Source organism: Oryza glaberrima, chromosome 4, assembly GCF_000147395.1.
Source record: "Oryza glaberrima chromosome 4, OglaRS2, whole genome shotgun sequence".
Taxonomy (NCBI): Eukaryota; Viridiplantae; Streptophyta; class Magnoliopsida; order Poales; family Poaceae; genus Oryza; species Oryza glaberrima.
Genome location: NC_068329.1, coordinates 31,164,453 through 31,184,741, shown reverse-complemented (window position 1 = coordinate 31,184,741; position 20,289 = coordinate 31,164,453). Strand labels below are relative to the sequence as shown.

At 41.6% G+C, this 20,289-nt stretch overlaps 3 protein-coding genes across 5 annotated transcripts; 2 read left to right on the top strand and 1 right to left on the bottom strand.

Moving 5' to 3' along the window:
• Positions 1 to 6,330: 6,330 nt before the first annotated feature.
• On the top strand, positions 6,331 to 10,373 carry LOC127771460 (uncharacterized). 2 transcript variants are annotated; one of them, XM_052297374.1, is made up of 8 exons: positions 6,591 to 6,702; positions 6,954 to 7,042; positions 7,494 to 7,523; positions 8,284 to 8,379; positions 8,559 to 8,679; positions 9,236 to 9,545; positions 9,728 to 9,782; positions 9,955 to 10,373. In XM_052297374.1, the coding sequence occupies exons 2-8, from the start codon at positions 7,016 to 7,018 to the stop codon at positions 10,027 to 10,029; spliced, it is 714 nt and encodes a 237-aa protein (XP_052153334.1). In that variant the 5' UTR covers positions 6,591 to 6,702; positions 6,954 to 7,015; the 3' UTR covers positions 10,030 to 10,373. The 2 variants fall into 2 exon arrangements, with proteins under 2 accessions (XP_052153333.1, XP_052153334.1); XM_052297373.1 differs by lacking the exon at positions 6,954 to 7,042 and having other exon boundaries at positions 6,331 to 6,702.
• Positions 10,374 to 10,795: 422 nt separating this feature from the next.
• Positions 10,796 to 12,086, bottom strand: LOC127771461 (uncharacterized). 2 transcript variants are annotated; one of them, XM_052297377.1, is made up of 3 exons: positions 11,910 to 12,086; positions 11,325 to 11,779; positions 10,796 to 11,227 (listed from the first exon to the last, which is right to left on the bottom strand). In XM_052297377.1, the coding sequence occupies exons 2-3, from the start codon at positions 11,705 to 11,707 to the stop codon at positions 10,999 to 11,001; spliced, it is 612 nt and encodes a 203-aa protein (XP_052153337.1). In that variant the 5' UTR covers positions 11,708 to 11,779; positions 11,910 to 12,086; the 3' UTR covers positions 10,796 to 10,998. The 2 variants fall into 2 exon arrangements, with proteins under 2 accessions (XP_052153337.1, XP_052153335.1); XM_052297375.1 differs by lacking the exon at positions 11,910 to 12,086 and having other exon boundaries at positions 11,325 to 11,857.
• A 2,735-nt stretch (positions 12,087 to 14,821) lies between these two features.
• On the top strand, positions 14,822 to 18,315 carry LOC127772070 (soluble inorganic pyrophosphatase). Its single transcript, XM_052298053.1, has 9 exons — positions 14,822 to 14,976; positions 15,453 to 15,583; positions 15,670 to 15,698; positions 16,760 to 16,825; positions 17,072 to 17,179; positions 17,408 to 17,473; positions 17,579 to 17,699; positions 17,800 to 17,881; positions 18,014 to 18,315. The coding sequence occupies exons 2-9, from the start codon at positions 15,457 to 15,459 to the stop codon at positions 18,054 to 18,056; spliced, it is 642 nt and encodes a 213-aa protein (XP_052154013.1). The 5' UTR covers positions 14,822 to 14,976; positions 15,453 to 15,456; the 3' UTR covers positions 18,057 to 18,315.
• Positions 18,316 to 20,289: the final 1,974 nt, after the last annotated feature.

The following is a 20,289-nucleotide window of genomic DNA, read 5'->3' as shown; positions in this document are numbered from 1 at the left end:
AGACAAAGACAAATGTCATCTTTTTCTTGGATAATGGAAATGTCTTTTAACTTTTCTTTCTACATCTTCTTTGTCTTATGGCAGAAACAAAAATGTAAAACATTTCTGTCAGGGTTACGGGTAAGGTATACCCTCTATCTTTGGATATACGATGGGTACCGATACGGTATACCCGCGCGTGTACGGATAGTTTCCGTATACGTTAAGGAAATCTATCCCGTGATAGAAACATAATCTACGGATGGAAGTAGTCCTACTCGGATGAGGTTGGGTTTTTACCATATCGTGAGGGGTCCGATATCTCCGAGTTCTACTTGGAGATTAATTGATCCGCGGTATATAAGGGACCCCATGGGCAGGACCTAAGGCATCGAATATCACCGCCAATATACCCACCACAACCTACGGAGTCGGGGCCTACAGGAGCCAAGTCGCCGGGAGATCTAGTCGGACCAACTCGACTACGGTCTCGTCGGTATCATCGAGTTCTGTTATTCCCTTTGTATTCTGTGGTTTCCATCATATAATCCCATACCAACTGGATTAGGGCTATTACCTACCAAGGGGTCCGAACCAGTATAATCCTTGTCTTTTGTTTGCTTGATGTCGTACTACGTAGATCCTCGTATCAACGGACCCCAATACCCTCTATATCTGGTCTACGGGTATCCCCCGTCGACAATTTCTATTATCCAAAAATAGATGTCATTGGACCACATATATACGAGTACGGCTAGAACAAAATGAGTATGTGTGACAAGGAGCCTACCTGTCGATCAGTACCCAATATACACTACTGCAAAACACGTGTTTGCATGAGGCCATACGTCCCTACCTTGCGATCAAAAACCTGTGAACATCGATGATTTTTATAGGCGGGGCTTCAACCCCCCAAAAAATCATTTTTTTGTAAGCAGCTATTAAGCCGATTTCTGCAAGCAACAAGGTTAAGCCGACCGTCTATGGAGATGATTTTCCGAAAATAAAACCTCCCAAACTTTCCTTTTCACGCAATTTCTCCAAGACAACAATCACAACCACAGATTCCCCAAATCCCCTCTACAATAGTCAGCTACGTCGCCGATTTGGCACCCTCACCACAGTCATCGCCATCGCTGCCAAGTTGCGGTTGTTGCCGTTGTTGCCAAGATGAAACTACCCGAGGCCCGTTGCCACCATCGATCCACATGCCTGAGACCAGCGAGCACCATCAATTCGCTACGCCAGGGACCGCCGCCACTGGATCTGATCTTCCCTGGCACATTACCGTTGAACCGTGTTGTATGACCCGTGGTGGCCACCAATCCTCTGCAGCAAACGAGGGCAACAAAAGAGGAAGACTAGGGCGGAGGAGGACAGCGTGAAGGAAGGCTGGTAGCATCGTTTCGGAGGTGGGAAGCTGGAGAAAGGAGGAGGTGCCATTATGGTCAAGAGAGGGGAGAGAAAAGGAGGGAGTGAGAGCTAGCAAGGAAGGACTTGGTGTATTTGACTGTGTGGCGCTCTATTTTAATGCGGTTCTAGTGTGCAGGCAATATTTTTTAGGTGTTCTCTGTGAAAATTAGATTTTATTAGGTGGGATTCTAAGAGGGCCATCAATTAAAAATAGGACAGGCCTCGTAAAAGGTCTTTTTTTTAAGTAAAAATCAATTGTCACGTGTGGCCCGTGATCGGAATCCTTCATTTTTTTTTACTAACGTGTCTTTTTTAACTCGTGTAAAAATAAAAAGGATTAAAACTTATGGAGTGATCGACATCTCCTGCGAGCTACTAGCTCAGTGGGAAAGAAAAGATAGTTCATAATACAGTGTATTTTGCGGGGCAATTATACTACCATAGGTGGTGTTCTTTTCTCCTGAAGATAAATATAAAGATTATGTTTTTTTATGTAAAACGAGGTGGTATTAACGTATGATTGATTAAGTTTTAATTATTGCAAACTTGAAAATAGATTAATACGATATTTTAGAGCAACTTTCATATAGAAAGTTTTCGCACGAAACACACCGTTTAGCAGTTTAAAAAGTATGCCACGAAAATTTTAATCTTCGTCCAACTTTTGTCGAAGAAAATAATGGACATATATATGAATATAGCATGCACATGTTCTCTTACATGGCTAGGTGTCTACATGTATCTTGTTGATAATATATAGTCCCTCTGGTTATATATGCTTGACGTTTAAGCTAAAATTTAATCAAAATTACTTAAAGTCTAACTGTCAATTTTATATTAAAGTAAGTGCACAAAATTTTAGTCAATAGCTGCTATAGCTACCTGGCGTACGTGGGGTGGTGTCGTCGTACATGGTGACCGGCCGGCCGGGTGCTTTTGTTAGTCATACGTACGTACATAATGGGTGATCGATCGAGATGGTATTCAAATCAAACAACAACAGACCAATCAACACGAAGGACTAGCTAGGATGCACGTGAAGATTCCATAACTCGTGCTCTAATTTGCTCGATCCGATCTTCTTCTGAAGTCGCGCGCATGACTTTAATTAACCTGCGAGCTATAGGTTGCAAATACCAAATTCAGCATGATGATCCATCCATCCACTGCATGCTTAATTTCTTGCTTATACACATCATTCATTCATGCACGCACGATACACACACCGACCGACCGATGTTAAATTTCTGCTTTTCCCCATTTTAAAAAAAGGTGACACGACATCTCTAGTTTTCTTCCCGTGGCACCATGCATGTGTTTGAATCAATCATACTACCACACTAGTAGCAGTACAACTGCATGCCAAGAAGAGAAAAAAATAGACGCAGATTACTTACATGAAACCACATAGAAACATGGATAACACTAGTACACGCGCGCGTGCATTGAGAGATCGATTGATAGGAGGTTGCAGCATGAAAACGATGCGTCTTGTCTGCCTCAAACAAAAAGTGCTCCCCTCCTGTTCCTGTCTTCTTCTTCATGCTGTGCTACCAGTAGCTTTCATCCCATGGCTTTCAGGGAAGTTGCAACCGCTTTAATTTCGACATATGTGGTCGTACTAGTATATAGTATGCAGTATGCATGCTATGAGATGAGCCACGAATGATGCAATTAATTACTCCCTCCGCCCCTAAATATTTAACACCGTTAATTTTTAAACATGTTTGACCGTTCATCTTATTAAAAAACTTTTGTGAAATATGTAAAACTATATGTATATATAAAAGTATATTTAACAATGAATCAAATGATAGGAAAAGAATTAATAATTACTTAATTTTTTTAAATAAGACGAACGGTCAAACATGTTTAAAAAAGTCAACGGTGCTAAATATTTAGGGATGGAGGGAGTAATAAGTTATGAAAAAAAAAGAGAGTATAGAATGCATAGGTCCCTCCTCCATTTTCATCATTTATTCGCACAAGTTTGCCGTATGAAAAGAAAGGTTACCCTGTTAATTAAGTTTTAGAGAGATTATAGTATTGCACGTCGTACCACAAAAGAGATCAGTTCCAGGATAAACGGCATATATTCTACTAGCTAGCAATGGCGCATTGATATGCTGACATCAGAACCAAATCCTGGAAAAAAATACGATCCCTTTATTCCACGCAAGTGTGTTATTGGGAGGTGTAGATTTTACTCACTATTAAACACATTTCATTGAGTCAGATTCTGTACATTTCCCCTCAATTTGATGTAGACTAGCAAGCTGGCTTTGGAAGGGCCGGCAAACTATCCTTGTACTATGAATTTTTACGGTGTATAGATTCATAGTATTAGTAGTATTAGGATATATCTCATCCATCCAAAATAAGGAGTAATATTATTATTATAGCAGAGGCTAGACGCCACACCTCACATATTCGACCAAAACACGACATCGAGCTACTCTTAACCAACGGCTAATACTTCACTATTAAACACATTTCATTGAGTCAGATTCTGTACATTTCCCCTCAATTTGATGTAGACTAGCAAGCTGGCTTTGGAAGGGCCGGCAAACTATCCTTGTACTATGAATTTTTATGGTGTATAGATTCATAGTATTAGTAGTATTAGGATATATCTCATCCATCCAAAATAAGGAGTAATATTATTATTGTAGCAGAGGCTAGACGCCACACCTCACATATTCGACTAAAACACGACATCGAGCTACTCTTAACCAACGGCTAATACTTCTTGAAGTTTCCCTAGCAGGTTTAGATGAAGGCAAAAGAGAAGTTGTTCAAGAGAAAGTTGTGTTTACCCATCAAATCCTATTCGAGTCTGGGTGTTTACCCATCATATATTACTAGAGAATGCCCCACGTATTTGTTACATAGTAGGTACAATCTTAAGAAGAAACGGCAGAAACAAATAGCTTTTTTAGAGAAATTTTTTTTAGCAACCCTATCCAAAATTTGTAGATAATTTAGGTAGCACATGTCAACTGAAGACGTGTTGATCAGCCATAAAGTTCTTTTATGCGGATTGACGGACTGGATACATGTAGATGTGTGTGGAGATGGGCCAATGTATTCATGTGGGCCACATTTGGCACTGAGGAGGAGAAGAGACTCACCCTATGGCTAATGGGTTGGGCTCTATGCTGCATTCCATCGAACGTCTGAGAAGCAATCTAATGCATTCATCTAACGGTTCACAATTTGATGATGACGTGGAAGCACGAGGTTTAAGTTTTTGACCTTAAAAACTTTATAGAAAGAAGGGATTTGAGCTTGCTATAGGAGGGCAAATAGAACTTGCCAGGCTGAGGAGGAGGCCTGATATATAGCTACGTGGCCCGGCGGTAATATTCCATTAGTAGGTGTAGGGGGACAACTCCAACCATTTCTACAAGCTGATACTAGTTAGAGGTCCAGAGAGTCGTCCTAATGTGCAGAATTATATTTTTACTGAGATTTGAAGGGCTATATAATAATATAGACATATACTATTATATCTTTGAAAGGCTATATAAAAGCCATCTGGATTCTGTAGCAAGACCAGATTATATTTTTACCGAGACAGTAGCGATGAGTACCAATGAATACTCCTCGGGTTCACTTTTATCTTATGGATAAACAGGGAGAAGAGTATTTTCCGGCCTAGCTAGCTATCCCCATTTTCTTCATGACATTTGGTCCCAACAATTATCGTGTGTATACGATGCACATATCTAAGGTTCCGGGTATTGGTAAAGCAGCTTTACTGAACGTACCATAGCCTTGACCAGGTCACTAATTAACTTTATTAATTTGATGAAAGAAAACTGAATTAAAGAAAGAAAGAAACATGGGAAAGAATAGATTCAGCTGGTTAGTACGTGCATATATATAGTATATATCTATATTATATATATGATCTCCAGGTAGAGTCTGTGTACGTTTGTTTCATGCATGATCTGGGACTGACTTAATTTCATAATTAGCTAGATGCAAGTGGGAAGCTATATACTTTATCTCGAGGCTCTAGCTATACAGACCGTCCATTTTAATCGGCCATAAGAAACATCAGCTCTAATTAATCGGCCATAAGAAACACCATTTTATTTAGTGTTCCTTGATGGATCGATCGATAGATACGTACAACTTACTAGAAGAGATAGCAGATCTAGATCGATCTTTATTTGACAGCGACGCACTTACGTACCACAAAAACATGTAGTAGGCCGGAGTGCTGATCGAGTGCAGGCTTATATATATGCATCTTTAATAATTTTGTAGCTAGTACGCACTATAACATTTCATTTCTGTGCATACACGACTAATCGACGCATATGAAAAGCTCATCTTATAGTATATAATTACGGTGCAATATAATGGATAGTGCATTACAGTATATATGTAGCTATCTAGCTTAGGCATCTCCAGACAGTTAGCTAGGCTGATGCCTTATGGATATATCGATCGATCGATTGATCTAGCTAGGTATCATGCTTTGCTACCTTTCCCTTTTTCCCTTTTCCCTTTTAACTATAACTATGCAATGCACATATATATATTAGCTAGCTAGCTGTTCTGTATGTATGCATGTGGCCAACCGTTATTGATAAGTTGGAACAAAAGAAAGGCCAGTTTGGTGGAAATTAGGCAAGCACCCTCAACTTCTCACCCACTATAGATATCATCAGCAAACCAAACGGGAAAAACAGTACAATTAACTCAGATATGAAAACAAAAAAGTGTATGCTCTCTTCTCAGTTCTCATCATCCGATATTTCTGTTGCTATTGTAGTAGTTGCTCTTTATTTCTTTCATTTCATTTTTTTAGTGAGAATGCAGTCTTCAATCCGGGACAAAGTAGAAGCGAGAGAGAGAAGAAGAAGCACATGGGCCAGACTGTGCGGCCCATAAAAGATCCACTTGAATTAGGCAGATGGGCCTAAACCAAGGCAACCTAATTTCTTCTTCCACTTCTCGTGGAGGAGAGGAGATTCCGATCGAGAAGCGGCGGCGGGCGGGCGGCCGGCGGCGAGGGAGAGGGAGAATCGGATATACTGTAGCAGAAGATGCTTCCAATTTTCAATGGCGGGTTAGGAGGAGGAGTTGGCGAACACGCTACCTAATTAGCTAGGTTTCCTTTGCTTCTCCACCATATCCATTCCCCTCTTCTCCGCTACGATGCAGGCCGCCGCGGCGCCATGGAGGGCCGTGCTACGGACGACCCACCTCCTCGTCGATCCCACGCGTCTCGCCGCGTCCTCCTTCCACTCCACACCCGTCTCCTCCGCCAAGTGGAAGGACAAGTTCGATTGCAAGGTCCTTTCTTTCCCTCCCTCCCCCTTTCTCCTTCCCCCCCCCCCCCCCCCCTACCCGTTTCGGAATCCTGTCCAACATCTTGTTAGGCGAGGATAAAGATGCGCTGCAAGCAATGTCATGTGGCCAGAATGAGAGCATAAGTGATAATCCAGTTGGTCTATTCCACCCACACCAACCGATTCATTCACCATGTGCACAATGTGCCCAAAGAAATGGCACTGAGCTCACCGGATTGCGCCCTGTAATCACAGGAGTAAGGAACATACCCGGCGGCTTTCGTGCCCGTGCTGCTCTTTGATATTAGGCTTTAGAAATGCCCGGCTACTCCGATTCTGTTAAGGTACTTTCAACTGTGCTAATCGATCGATCGATGCTTATTCTGCAACTTGGTATTTTCAGTTCCCAAACCAAAGCATCTCAAATTCTCAATGGGATGCTACAATACCCAGCCAAACACTTTAATTGCCAAACTTGGAATCTGGAACAAGCCATAAGGCCATGGATTATGCCTCATTAGTTTTAGTAAGAAAGAACACACATATCTAGTTTGCCCATAGACATTCAAAATATCTATACTGTTACGTCATAATTGCAATAACATTTTAAGTAACTAGACCATGTCAATGATATCAATAAGTGATCATGAACATTGGGTTCATTGTCTCTAGAATCACGACCATTTTACTTGATAGTGTGATAAATACGATTTACATCATTCATGTTTTGCCTTTTTCCCTATATGCATAGCTTGTGTGCTAACACAATCTTCTTGCTGCCAATGCATTATTCAGCATGAACATGGAGCGCGGAAGCTATCCAAGGTATGATTTGATATCTTCCTTTGTACCTACCACCTGATGGAACTGATTAATTGTTAACGTCAACTCTCTCGAAAGACAGAAACTCAAATTAGCAGTTTGGGTTGATGCTTGATGCAAGAAAAGAACTAGTGTATTCAATATCAGTGCTCCATTATGATACTAATAGGTGCCACAAGGAATGGTTCTCAGATGTATTTTATTAATTTGACATTTTTCTTCAGGGTACCTGCTTTCTCATATGAATAATCAAAACCTTTTTCCTTCAATTAAATTTTATGGTTTTCTAGCTGGACTACCAAAATATGGTTTTGGTAAAACCATAGTCACAAAGTTCCTGGGTCGATGGGATCAAGGAACGGGGTCGAGGAACGTGATACGCTACTTGCGAGAGGTTTTTACAAGGTGGGGACGAAAATGACCCCGCGTTTTCGGGACGGGGACGGCGTTCCCGGGTCGAGGATCGCTGCCACCGACCCCGTTTCCTGTGACTATGGTTAAAACAAGTATAATATTGATCTTCTAGAGGGGTTGGCAAGTAGCCAAGCCGAATTATGTTAAGAAGGAACTGTAGCACACGAGTAGCTGGCCTTTTATTTATCTTATCAATAATATCAATATTTTCTGCCCTTCCTATTATATAAGCCACATTGATTATGCTTCTGAATGTTGATAATGCAATACTTTTGTTTCATTCTTGCAATACTTTTGACCTTCCAAACTCTCAGTAAGACGATTGTTCTGACAAATAATTTTGCAACAGAACTATGAGAGGTATGTTGTTCGTCAAAAACGAGCAGAAGGTAAAAAGGCCCTAAAAGATTATCTTCTATTTGGAAAGAGTTCACCTCATTTACAGGTGAGAATTTCTGTTGTGAGTTGTCATTTCCAGATTTTTGTCCTTCCTCTAACTAGCACAAATAATCTATTTACTCTTCAAAAAGCTTTTGATGGTAATACTTTATTTCTTTTAGGATAAGATATTTGCAAAAACAACCAATAACATTTGATGTCGCAATATTACATGTGTTTATCCAGGGTGGAAGTACGGGCAGCTTTGCTAATTCGCATGATATCCCACGATTCAAAACCTTTAGGAAAGGATCTCAGTCTCATGGCTCAACAAAGTCGCGACAAGGTGTACACCATCACAGAAAATGTATGTTCCTCTTCCAAAACGAAAATAGACGCGTACTACCTTCACTTGAATCTATTCGTCTGGTTTTGAGCATCTCTGATGTATCATACTATCATGTATCGCATTCATAATTTATCTGCCGCTCCAGTGGTATCTTAAGGTCATCCGTGGTCGGTTAACTTTATCATGCATTAGTATGATTACAAGTCTGAACTGGTTAAGTTGAGGAGTAGGAGGTGTCTGTGTGGGTTGAACCCCTAACCGACATATTAACCCTGCTCCTTAAACCAAATGCAGCTCTAGGCTTTTTGCTATGTTATTTCTGCTATTACCTTTTCTGCATATCTGTAACTGCACATATCAGGATGTTATTTATTGACTTGAAAATGGTGCAAAAACATACTGGTCTGTTCATACTTCATATTTTAGTGACCTGCAGAGCATGCATAATTCGACTGCAGTTTGTTGTGTCACATGGATTTGTGCTGTTGCTGTGACCCACTCAGATCACTTCAAATTAGTTTACAGAACACCATAAATGTCACATAGGTGAGAATGTTCTTATAATATTTTGCAGGTAAAAAAGACAGGGAGAGGTTCTACAATTTCTTCCGTGAGGAGTATTATGTGCATCCTGACAAAATCTTTGAAGACATGTTCGGTGAGAATCATCGTTTTACCTGGTCCCATATATCGTGGGAGAGTTTTAGCTTCGGAGATTCATCGTCCAGATTTCGAAGGACTGGTGAATCGAAGAGAGAAAGAGTTTGTAGCGATAGTGACGATGAAAGTGAGGATGAAACAACCAAAATTGGGTCACATGCACACCGGGCTATTCTTGGACTACCAGCTTGTGGTCCACTAACTCTAGATGCTGTCAAAACTGCGTAAGTTGTGAATTTTTGTACCATTCCTCGAATTATTGTCTTGCTATCACTACCATTTCTGTATGTGCTCCACTAGCGTAGGTGCACATACAGAAATGTTTAGCGTAGTTTCCGGGCACTACAAGTAGGTGCTCCAAGTAGGTGCTCCACTAGCGTTCACCTGAATTACTTTCGGTGTGCAGTTTCCGGGCATCTGCTCTGAGGTGGCACCCTGACAAGCACCCAGGCTCATCACAGGTAACCCTTTCCTTCTTGTTTGATTTGGAGTAAACAACAGCATACGACATTGTCTTGATGCAGCCAATGTACTGATTGGTCTGTAACAAATCAATGTGCAAAACAACGGATGGTAAGTTGGTAAACACTAAACAGAGGGTATAACTGCATACTCTGTTTTACATGTGCCCAGGCCGTGGCCGAAGAGAAGTTTAAGCTTTGTGTCAACGCATACAATTCTCTCTGCAATGTCCTCAAGGCTGCTTAGCTTTCCTCTTGCATCGATGGTGGTTCAAGCTTGCAGTTGCTGGAGGCTGTGAACTCGCAGCAACAGCATTCCAAGGTTTGTAGCTGACAAGGCCAAGCATGAAGCTGCTGCATTGTTTCAGAGCATCAATCGGATGACACATTCAGTTCACCAACTCACCAAGCTCAGAGAAGGAAGGGGATTTGTGCTGTTGTAACAAACATGTACGTACTACTAATCACTGTAACAAACATCTATTCCTTCATTTGATTTGATTTCCTATTCCTTGAGCGAATAAAACAAACACTGTTCACAGAAACACACTTTTACACACACAATATGAGAAAAGTTGATTGAAGAGCCTATCACCTGTGTTTGCTGTTTCTTCTTGTGTCATGTGTTGTGCGGCACTGTGTAACAAGCTCTAACTAATGACGATTTGATTAACCTAAACAATTGTCTGGACGATGTGGCGTCATGTTGTCTTTGGGTTTATGTTATGATTTGGTCGGGAGAAAGCAGGACTGGAACCAAGAAATATGTACTATTGGTACAGTGAAATCGTCGCCGTGGTACTTAAAAGCGACGTTGGTTGCATCAACATCAATAATGATAGCAACAAGCTTGGCAGCTTTTACTCACAAACTAACCAATCTCCAAGAGAGATCATAGTACTAGATACTGTAGTTAAGGATAAATACAGTTGCTTTTGCCACAGTGGCTGCTGGCTGCTGCCGCGATTTGAGCGAGTGAATGTGACACTGGCTGACAATTGAGATAATGCATGTGAGGGCCTCTCGCTGAAAGGCAATTAACATAGAACATTCTACTAATAAATCACAATGAATACGACAAGAGAAAGAGAGGGAGGGATTACAGTAGAGATAAACAACGAACGACTCTTCCATCATCTGATCTGATGATCAATCAAAATCTCCTACTAGTAAGATTGGATTGGAGGAGTAGTCCAGTTGAGAGGAGATCTGAGAGCTAGAAGCAGAGGATGGCGACGGCGGCGGCGACGGAGAAGGCGAAGGTGGTGATGAGGAAGGCGAAGTGGATGGCCCAGCTGCGCTTGAACTTGGCCAGGTAGCTCTCGGGCGGCTCCTGGTACGGCACCTCCACGTCGGCGGCCGCCACCACGTCGCCGCCGGACTTGAGCATCCGCAGCCTGTCCGCCGCCAGCGCCAGGGTCAGCTTGTGGCAACGCCGCTGGTACCTAGTATATTCATTCGCGCGTCATTAATTGCTGCTAAGTAAGTAAGCTAGTAATTAAGTAGTAGCAAGCAAATTAAGCAAGAGGCAATTAGAGCGACCTGAATCCGTTGAGGCATCGGAGGTGGTGTGCGACGGCGGCGTAGAAGGCGAGGTGGGCGAGGGAGAGGAGGCCGGCGGGGGCCCAGAGGTGGCGGCACTGGAGGCGGGACGGCGGGGACTGGGCGACGGCGGAGAGGAGGATGGCGAGGAAGAGGAAGAAGGCGAGGAAGAGGCGCCACAGCTCCTGCTTCTGCGCGTCCGCCGCCCGCTTCTTCTCCAGCGTCTTGTCGAAGTGCAGCTGCACCACCGCCCCCAGCGCCTGCGCCGCCGCCTCCCGCGCCACCACCTCTCCTCCCCCGACGTACGCCTCGCCCATCGCCATCCCCATCCGCATCTCCACCATCCGCTGCTGCTGCTGCTCGTGGTGCTGGTGATGATCCATCTCTCTCTCTCTCTCTCTTAGATTTCTCTCTTCTCTTACCACTACTAGTATAGTGCTCGCTCACTCCCTCACCTGCACAAGCAGCAGTCCATTGCTTTTTACTGATGAATATACTGAGATGAGAGAGGCTATTAGCGTTAGCAGCAAAAGCTGATGGATGGATAGATCCAGTACAGTAATAATGAGAAGAGTTGCTACTAACACTAGACGCCATCCATGCCACGACGACCACCACCATGCCTTCCTTTCTGTTCCATTCGCTGCTGTTTTACCTCTTCATTTCGCCCATGGAGTACTTTTCTAGTGTCTGTAACTGTAACTGTAAGCAAGCAAGTACTCGATCGCCTTGTAGAAAGAAATAAGACAAGATGATAATTAATTTACGAGTAGTACTGGAGTATAAATTCTGTGTATGATCCATCTCCACGCTTGTACTAGCTGAGATGGGCAAGTAGGAGTACTAGCTAGGTAAGGAAGAGTAGTAGAAGAGAGAGCACTGCATTGGATGCTCGAGCGTCGTGTAATTATTTGCGAGTCTCCCTGGAGCAGTAAACTTGGCTGTTGTTACCTGTGTGACCGACCGACCGAAAAAACCGAGTTTGAGTCCAAAACGCCATGGAATCGCAATCGCAATCGAATCGATATACAGTACAGTATAGTACTAGTATGGTCGAGCTATCTATCTATAGTCAGGAGTTAGGAGGCAAAGCCTGCTGCTGTCAAACATGAATGAGCCCACATGGGGGCATGAAAATTGGACTACTAGCACGGTCACTGTACCATCTCTCTCTCTCTCTCGATCACTTGTGGAAAAGTTTATCATAACCAACTCGCTAGGATCTCAATCTATAACCCAGTGGTGGAAAAAAAGGGGGCAATTATAAATTTATTATTGGTTTGAATCGTTATTATAAGATTACCGCTATAAAATTATAAAAATATCGTCAAAAATATCGTTCAAGTGGTATCCTTGTAAAATGAAAAAACTCGGCCACTGGTTTGATCTTAGGATCTAACTAACCGAATTTTATTCAATTACCAACCTCAGTTAACTAGATTGACTGAATTACTCCCAGCAGGTCCAATAGGCCCATTAACAGTTCGATACATTACACAAGCATACCAAATACCTATATCTTTACCTGGCGCCGCGACACCGTCTAATCCCGATGTCCGCAATAGGTGGTGGCGACTCTACCCAACTCAAATGACGTCCCCGCCTTTACCTTCTTTGCGACGAATCCGTTCCATTGGGCCGCCGTCTCTGCCTCCACCTAGGGATGAAAACGGAACGGATACGGTCAGATAATGCTCATACCATATTCGTTTTCATATTTTTTTTACCAGATACGAAAACGAATACAGATAGCTCGAATACGGAAACAAATACGGATTATCTTGAATACAAATAAGAATCGAATATGATCGGACACGAATATGGAAACAAATTTTTCTCGGAACACGAAAACCAACTCAACTTCTAATAGAAACAAATATCAACATATATAATTAGCTCATTTAATATAAAATGAGGTATAATTTATAAATATTTCTTAAAATTTAAATAATATTAATAGTATGGACTAGTGTTAAGAGATAAACTACTATTAAAATCTATAAAGGTATATTGAAGGTTATAGAGTTAGAAAGAAATGAGGTATGTCTCATGGGTCCTGCGGATATCCGAATAGCACTGTTCACCGGATATCCGAATTATTATCCGTATCCGACGGAAACCCTGATACCATATTCGTATTCGTATCCGTATCCGAAATATCCAAAAAATATCCGCTCCGTTTCCATCCCTACCTCCACCTCCGTTGTGAGCCGGCAACGTCTGTCGACGTTTTCTTTACCTCGGACGTCGTCTCAAGTTGAGCCGCAACTCAGGCACACCGCACACTGACAAACTGCGCATTTCCTCCAATCTTATGGCGACAGGCTGCACTCCAACAACGCCTTCTCCACTCGAGTCTCCAACAACGTTGCTGAATGACGACATGAAAAGGTCTAGTACCTACTGGCACGACGGTGACCACTATACTTTCTTTTTGTTTCATTTTTTTCCGTTGCCGTTTTGCTTCTTCATTTCGCCCATACTTTTGTAATATTTGTAAGCGAGACGCTCAATTTTCACATTTCCACACAAGCAAGCAAGCAAGAAAGAAAATAAGATAAAAAAAATCCTAATAATTTAGTACTCGAGTATAAGGGTGTGTTTGAGGAAAAGGAGATTGGGAAGATATACAAAATGAGGTGAGCCATTAGCGCATGATTAATTGAGTATTAACTATTTTAAATATCAAAAATGGATTAATATGACTTTTTAAAGTAACTTTCCTATAGAAAACTTTTGTAAAAAAACGCACCGTTTAATAGTTTGGGAAGCGTGCGCGCGGAAAACGAGATGCTTTCTCACCCTATATCACACAAACTAACGCAGTCAAAATTCTGTGTGTGATATCCACTCTTGTAGCTGAGATAGCCGAGTAGAAGTACTACGGACAACAGAAAAGAGCATTGGATGCTCGAGCGTCTTGAGGATCAGAAAAGAGCATCGTGAGAAGGACTATGCAGCTTGGAGCGGTCAACCTGCCTTCTAGTTTACCTGTGTGACCGACCAAAAACCGAGTTGACTCCAAAACGGCATGGAAATATGGAATCGCGATCGAATCGAATCCACTTGAACTGAGCTTGGCGCTGTCAAACAAGAGCCCACATGGATGGACATGGGGATCGATTGGAACACTGTACTACCAACCAACTCGGCAGGCAATGTCCCGAGCCCTTTTTCGAAGGTTGATGGCCGTCTGCGAATGCGATGACCAACACAAACCGCATCAGGTCAACTTTAATTCAGTAGTGTACTAGTTGAGCAGGTGCAAGTAATTTCAAGCAATTCCTCTCAAATAAAACATTTTAAAACAAAAGCCTTGAAAGGGACATGATTTTCTACCATCACAAAGAACGAATAAAAAGTTCAGGGGCGATATTGGATATTCCCACTTGCTGCCAAAACATGGGAGCTCCCAGTCCAAAGATTGGCACACGAGACGCGCACTAGCATTAGCACAAGTACTTGCATTAGGGGCTCATTTTGTATTAAAACGTTAGAAGGAGGGAGTTAAGTAGAAATTGTCATCCCACCCGTCTTTAATACTGTTTCCTCAGACGGAGGGTGCAGTGCAGTGCAGGGAATCATTTCATTTCTTCTTCTTCGCCGCCGCCGCCGCCACCTTCCACCCCTTCAGCCGCCATTCCAATCCAAGGTATCCTCTCCCTTCCCCCTCCTCATCCGCGCTATTTCTCAGGACTTGGATTTATTTGCTGTGGGTTGCGTCCAATCTGAGCGGAAGCCATATTACATCGAGTTTAGTTTGTTGCGGATTTGGTTTCTGCTTCCAAAGGGATTGGGTGGGGTTCATACATGACCCTGGATCTGATCTGAGTGTAGTAGGTAGGTGTTAAGATCAATCGGATCAACGACTGTATCTTGTTCGGATGCTCATCTCATGGATGTTAGCCTCAGGTCAGGGGGTTGTATACTGTATACAGCTTGACTGTATTTAGTTCCGGTAGGGGAAAAGAAAGCAACTTTGCAAGTTGCAACTCTGCTTTTTGCTAGATGTTTGCTCGACCTGCTAGGCTGCAGCTCAAGCTAATTAAAAATATATTTATTTTTTTTCATTCTGATAGCAGCTATATTGATGCTTGATCTATGGTTCCTATTATGATATGATCATAGGAGGATGAGTGAAGAGGACACCAATGCTGCTGCTGGGCAGCCCAGGCGCGCCCCTAAGCTCAACGAGAGGATCCTGTCCTCCTTGTCGAGGAGATCAGTAGCTGCACATCCGTGGCATGATCTTGAGATCGGTATGGAACTGTCTTTCCCATCTCTCTTTATGGCTCACCCACAACACTATGTGGCATGCATCATCTCACTTAATTTGGTTCAACAGGCCCTGGTGCTCCTGCTGTCTTCAACGTTGTAAGTGTCATCTCTGCCTTTACCTATACATATGATGCCAGAGTGCGTGCAAAATAAGTTTCCTTGGCGGGCTGTAGGCTGCACAATTTTGCCGCTAGACGGGTTGAAACATGTTGAAATCGGAAATAATATCTGTCCAATTAATATTGACTCTGTAGAGGTCCGCGACAGCTTTTGGTGTTTGCTAAATTTACAGTTCAATAGGTGTTGTACTTTCCAGTTACAAAGAAGTAACATGACACTCTCAAGGAATAAAGAAATTCACTCACCAGGCAAAGAGCATGATGAATGAATAATTAGAATTCAGCTCTTCATACCAATTTAATCAGGCAAGAGAATGGGGGCCACTGAATTTAAGTTAAACAAAAATTAAAGACAGTTGCAACATCCTTGGTATTGCACCAAACCTGGAACTTTAAGTGGATTGATCAAGCCATGGAACAACAGATGCCAATCATAAATAAACCTAGTTGGAAAAGTACTTACATTTATAAGTTCTTAACATTTCTAAACCTTCTGCTGATCTCCATCAGTTTCTCAGCAACTTTGTTGATATCATGGCATCAAGCATCTATCTTTTGTGGGCGCAGCATGTGCCTTCTGTAAATCTTGGTAGTAGCAGGATGATGTGTATTAGGTGGCAGACTGGTAGGTGTAGCCATATGCTGCCATGGGAATTTTATGCTTCTTGAACTGTTTATACCTTTGGATAAATTGTAGGTAGGATTTTGATTCGAATTAAAATAGAACCACTAGTAGACTCATGGGCACGTTGTGAATTTCACCTTTCCCCCTTTTTCTACTATTAAGATTTTCACTGAATATTTTAACTTTACTGATATTTGATTCTGGTGCAAACAACAAGGATTTTTTTTTTTTTTGCGGGGGTAAACAACAAGGAATGTTAGTCTGCTGGGAAACAATTGCTTATGAGTCAAAACAAGTGTGTCGAGTGGTTTTGATTGTTCTGTTTAACGATTCTAGAAGCTTTATCTACAGTCGGTTCCTGACAGTGCATGCAACCTACATGGTTAATGGCTTCCATTTATATCACACCACAGGTTGTTGAGATCACCAAGGGAAGCAAAGTGAAATATGAGCTTGACAAGAAAACTGGACTGATTAAGGTGTGTGTTCTATTTGTAAAATGATTGCTTGCATATCATTACCACAACTCTATTTCAAGAACAATATGGACTAATTTCATAATTATTTTTTGTGTACTTACGTAAGGAATTAAAAGTATGCACCACCACCATGTACTTGTGTTACTGTGTTGTATTATTTGATAGGTCTGCATTTGTAAGCTGTAGGAGTTTATTCTTGTCAAAGAATATTACATTTTTGTAACTGTGTGCTTCATAATTTGACAGGTCGACCGTGTCCTATACTCATCAGTTGTGTATCCCCATAATTATGGTTTCATTCCAAGGACACTTTGTGAAGACAATGATCCAATGGATGTTCTGGTCCTGATGCAGGTAACTCCATTGTGCTTCTTTTCTTTTAAACATGCAAAACAGTCCTTTGCATTATTAACTGATAGTGTCTGAGAGCAGGGGATCAGCCTGCAAGTCCTTTGGCATTGACACTTTTGAACAAGCACCAGTAGTTTTTTAGTTGCACCTCAAAACCATTCTCTTTTTTACTACAGTGTGGAATATATTGTGCCATTATCTCGTGGTAATGTGTTCTTTTAATCCACACAGGAGCCTGTTATTCCTGGTTCCTTCCTCCGTGCTAGAGCAATTGGCCTTATGCCCATGATTGACCAGGTATATTTTCTACTGTTCTGTTTGTAGCAAAGGGAAAAAGACCTGCACGGGTTCACTCTTTTTGTTTTGTTTTTTTTTACTGACGATATTGGATTTTGTGATCAGGGTGAGAAGGATGACAAGATAATAGCAGTATGTGCTGATGATCCTGAATACCGTCATTACAATGACATCAGTGAGCTGTCTCCTCACCGCCTCCAAGAGATTAAACGCTTCTTTGAAGACTGTATCCTCATAGTCCGTTTTATGGTTTAAATTGCATATCCCATATAGTATAGTATTGGTCATGCATACATCTGTTATTGTCCTTAACAATATGTTTTTAGACAAGAAGAATGAGAACAAGGAGGTTGCTGTTGATGCATTCTTGCCTGCCAACACTGCTCGTGACGCCATTCAGTACTCCATGTAAGTTCTCTGTTCTGCAGTGAAATATAAGTCCATAACAAGATGTGATTGTGTGTGTTGTGGAATAGGTATGAAGATACCACTATTCCTTTTGGCATATATTAACACATATTTTTGTTTATTTAATCTCAGGGACCTGTATGCGCAATATATCTTGCAAAGCTTGAGGCAGTAGAGTGCTACCCGATCTTTATCGTGAAAATATTGTATTTGTGCCAACTGCAAAACTGGAGTAGAGACTTTGTTCACAAAAATGGAGTGCTATGGGGCTGGCTATGATTTCCTTTACCCTCCAGCTGTGTATCAATTTGCATGTGGTTTCATACTTACAAATTATGAATAAGTGAAGTTTGGGCAGACATGAATTTGTTCTGTGTCATGCTTCTGTCCCTCCGGATCGTTTATTGACATGAATTACTGTTCTTGTTATATTATTTCTATCTGCTCTAAGGCTGTGTTTGAGAAAAGCACAAGGGGGAGAAAAATCCCTCGTTTTTTACACTTACGCTTCCTGAAGGTTAAATAGTGCTTTTTTTTTCCTTCAAAATTTTCCTATAGAAAAGTTTTAAAAATTTTAATCCATTTTCAAGTTTGATATAATTAAATACTTAATTAATTATATGTACTAGTGACTTATCTTGTGTTGTGTATATTATCAATCTTTTTATTACGGGATGTGCTTCTATGCTCCGAAAAAAAAAAACTTGCACGAAAGTTAAAGCGAATCAGTGGCTGTGATTAAAAGGGAGATTAGCACTTAATTATCATTAGCGAGGGGTAATTTCGTCCAAAGATTTTCGAGCCCATATCCAGCCCAGTCCGATCCCCACCCCCCCCCCCCCCCCCATCAGTCCACCACGGCGCCACTCCTCAACCGCACCGCCGCGCCGATTTTCGCCTTGCCACCGTTGCTCTGCCCTCTTCTTCCCCTCGCAACGCCGCCTCGCCGCCCGGCTCCCTCCCCACGCCGCTTCCTGCCTCCCTCCGCCACCGTCGGCGCTGCCATCGCTCCTCCACAACCCGCGCGTCGGCGGCGTCGCCCAACCATCGTCACCTATTGCGAATGCCATTCTCTCGATTCTATTGAAAAGTGGCAGCGCTGGGACTGCATATGAGGTTTTCATGGTGCTTGTAAATATGAAGCTTGTGCCAGATGTGTATATGTACAACCAAATTTGCAAGTCAGATTGCAGCAATAAGGCATTGACTCTGTTCTGTAACTTGAAGGCAAATCTTTGAGGAGACAATTTAAGGCTGAAACTGAATTTACTGTCACTCAGGCCATAGCTACTCAGGTATCCTTTTAACTGAAGAAGAGGGCAGAGCAGCGACGGCAAGGCGAAAATCGGCGCGGCGGTGCGGTTGAGGAGCGGCGCCGTGGTGGACTAGTAGGGGGTGGGGATCGCTTCAGATGGACTGGGCTGGATATGGGCTCGAAAATCTTTGCACGAAATTACCCCCTCGCTAATGATAATTAAGTGCTAATCTCCCTTTTAATTAAGTGCAAGTTTTTTTTTCAGAGCACAGAAGCACATCCCTTTTATTATTTTTTTCAATTCTAAAACACACCCTAATTGTAGTGCGATGATTTTGCTAGAGCGTCGACCATCGATTCTCTGTATGAATTTATGAAAATCTAAACGGTGTGCACTAGTTGTTTTAACGTAAAATCTAAACTGAGAGGCTTCTCGCTTTAGTCGTATCACGCGACGCGTCTCATAGCCGATCGATCGCGCCTATCGTCCATCCACGTGGCCGCGCTGTAATGGCGCAACGAGAAGGATTGACATAGTGTGTGCCTTATTTCTCAATAGACATGTATATCTTTTTCCTATTCAAATAAAGTTTTCTCTTAAATTACTTATCCGATCTATAATCCGATTATACCGTTGTGTTCGTTACAATTAAATCTTTACAACAAGATCTTACATGATTATATTACGATGAAAAAATATTTATATTTATAAATTACTTTTATTATATACGTAAGTTACTTTTATCATATATATATAAGTTACTTTTAGATATGACTAAATTATTTCTTAGTCATATAAAAGTAAATTCAATAAAGTCTAAAAGTAATTTACATATATTATAAAAGTAACTTAAAACAAAATGGAAGTAACTTTATCACGACATTAGAAGTAATATGTGATCTAAAAGACATAAGTTTTTTTTTGAAATGAATACTACCAGGCATTTGCCCACCAGTGTACCTTTTTAAAAAGATATAAGTTATTAAAGAGATTAAAAAAGATACATACTATTGCATTTTTCAAGTTCAAAGGAGATGGAGTACAAATCAGCTACCACTAGCTGTGTAGTCACGTCCAATAAAAAAAAGACATGCATTAAAGTTACACTCTTTTTGTTATAAGTTACTTCTATAATATATGCAAATTAATTTT

Bases quoted from the DNA above. Each gene is read 5' to 3' on its own strand.
- LOC127771460 (XM_052297373.1), top strand. From the start codon at position 6,565: ATGCAGGCCGCCGCGGCGCCATGGAGGGCCGTGCTACGGACGACCCAC. The intron at 7,524-8,283 runs GTATGATTTGAT...ATTTTGCAACAG, and splicing joins GAGCGCGGAAGCTATCCAAG to AACTATGAGAGGTATGTTGT. The intron at 8,380-8,558 runs GTGAGAATTTCT...GTGTTTATCCAG, and splicing joins AGAGTTCACCTCATTTACAG to GGTGGAAGTACGGGCAGCTT.
- LOC127771461 (XM_052297377.1), bottom strand. From the start codon at position 11,707: ATGGATCATCACCAGCACCACGAGCAGCAGCAGCAGCGGATGGTGGAG. The intron at 11,228-11,324 runs GTCGCTCTAATT...TGAATATACTAG, and splicing joins CGATGCCTCAACGGATTCAG to GTACCAGCGGCGTTGCCACA.
- LOC127772070 (XM_052298053.1), top strand. From the start codon at position 15,457: ATGAGTGAAGAGGACACCAATGCTGCTGCTGGGCAGCCCAGGCGCGCC. The intron at 17,474-17,578 runs GTATATTTTCTA...TTTTGTGATCAG, and splicing joins TTATGCCCATGATTGACCAG to GGTGAGAAGGATGACAAGAT. The intron at 17,882-18,013 runs GTAAGTTCTCTG...ATTTAATCTCAG, and splicing joins GACGCCATTCAGTACTCCAT to GGACCTGTATGCGCAATATA.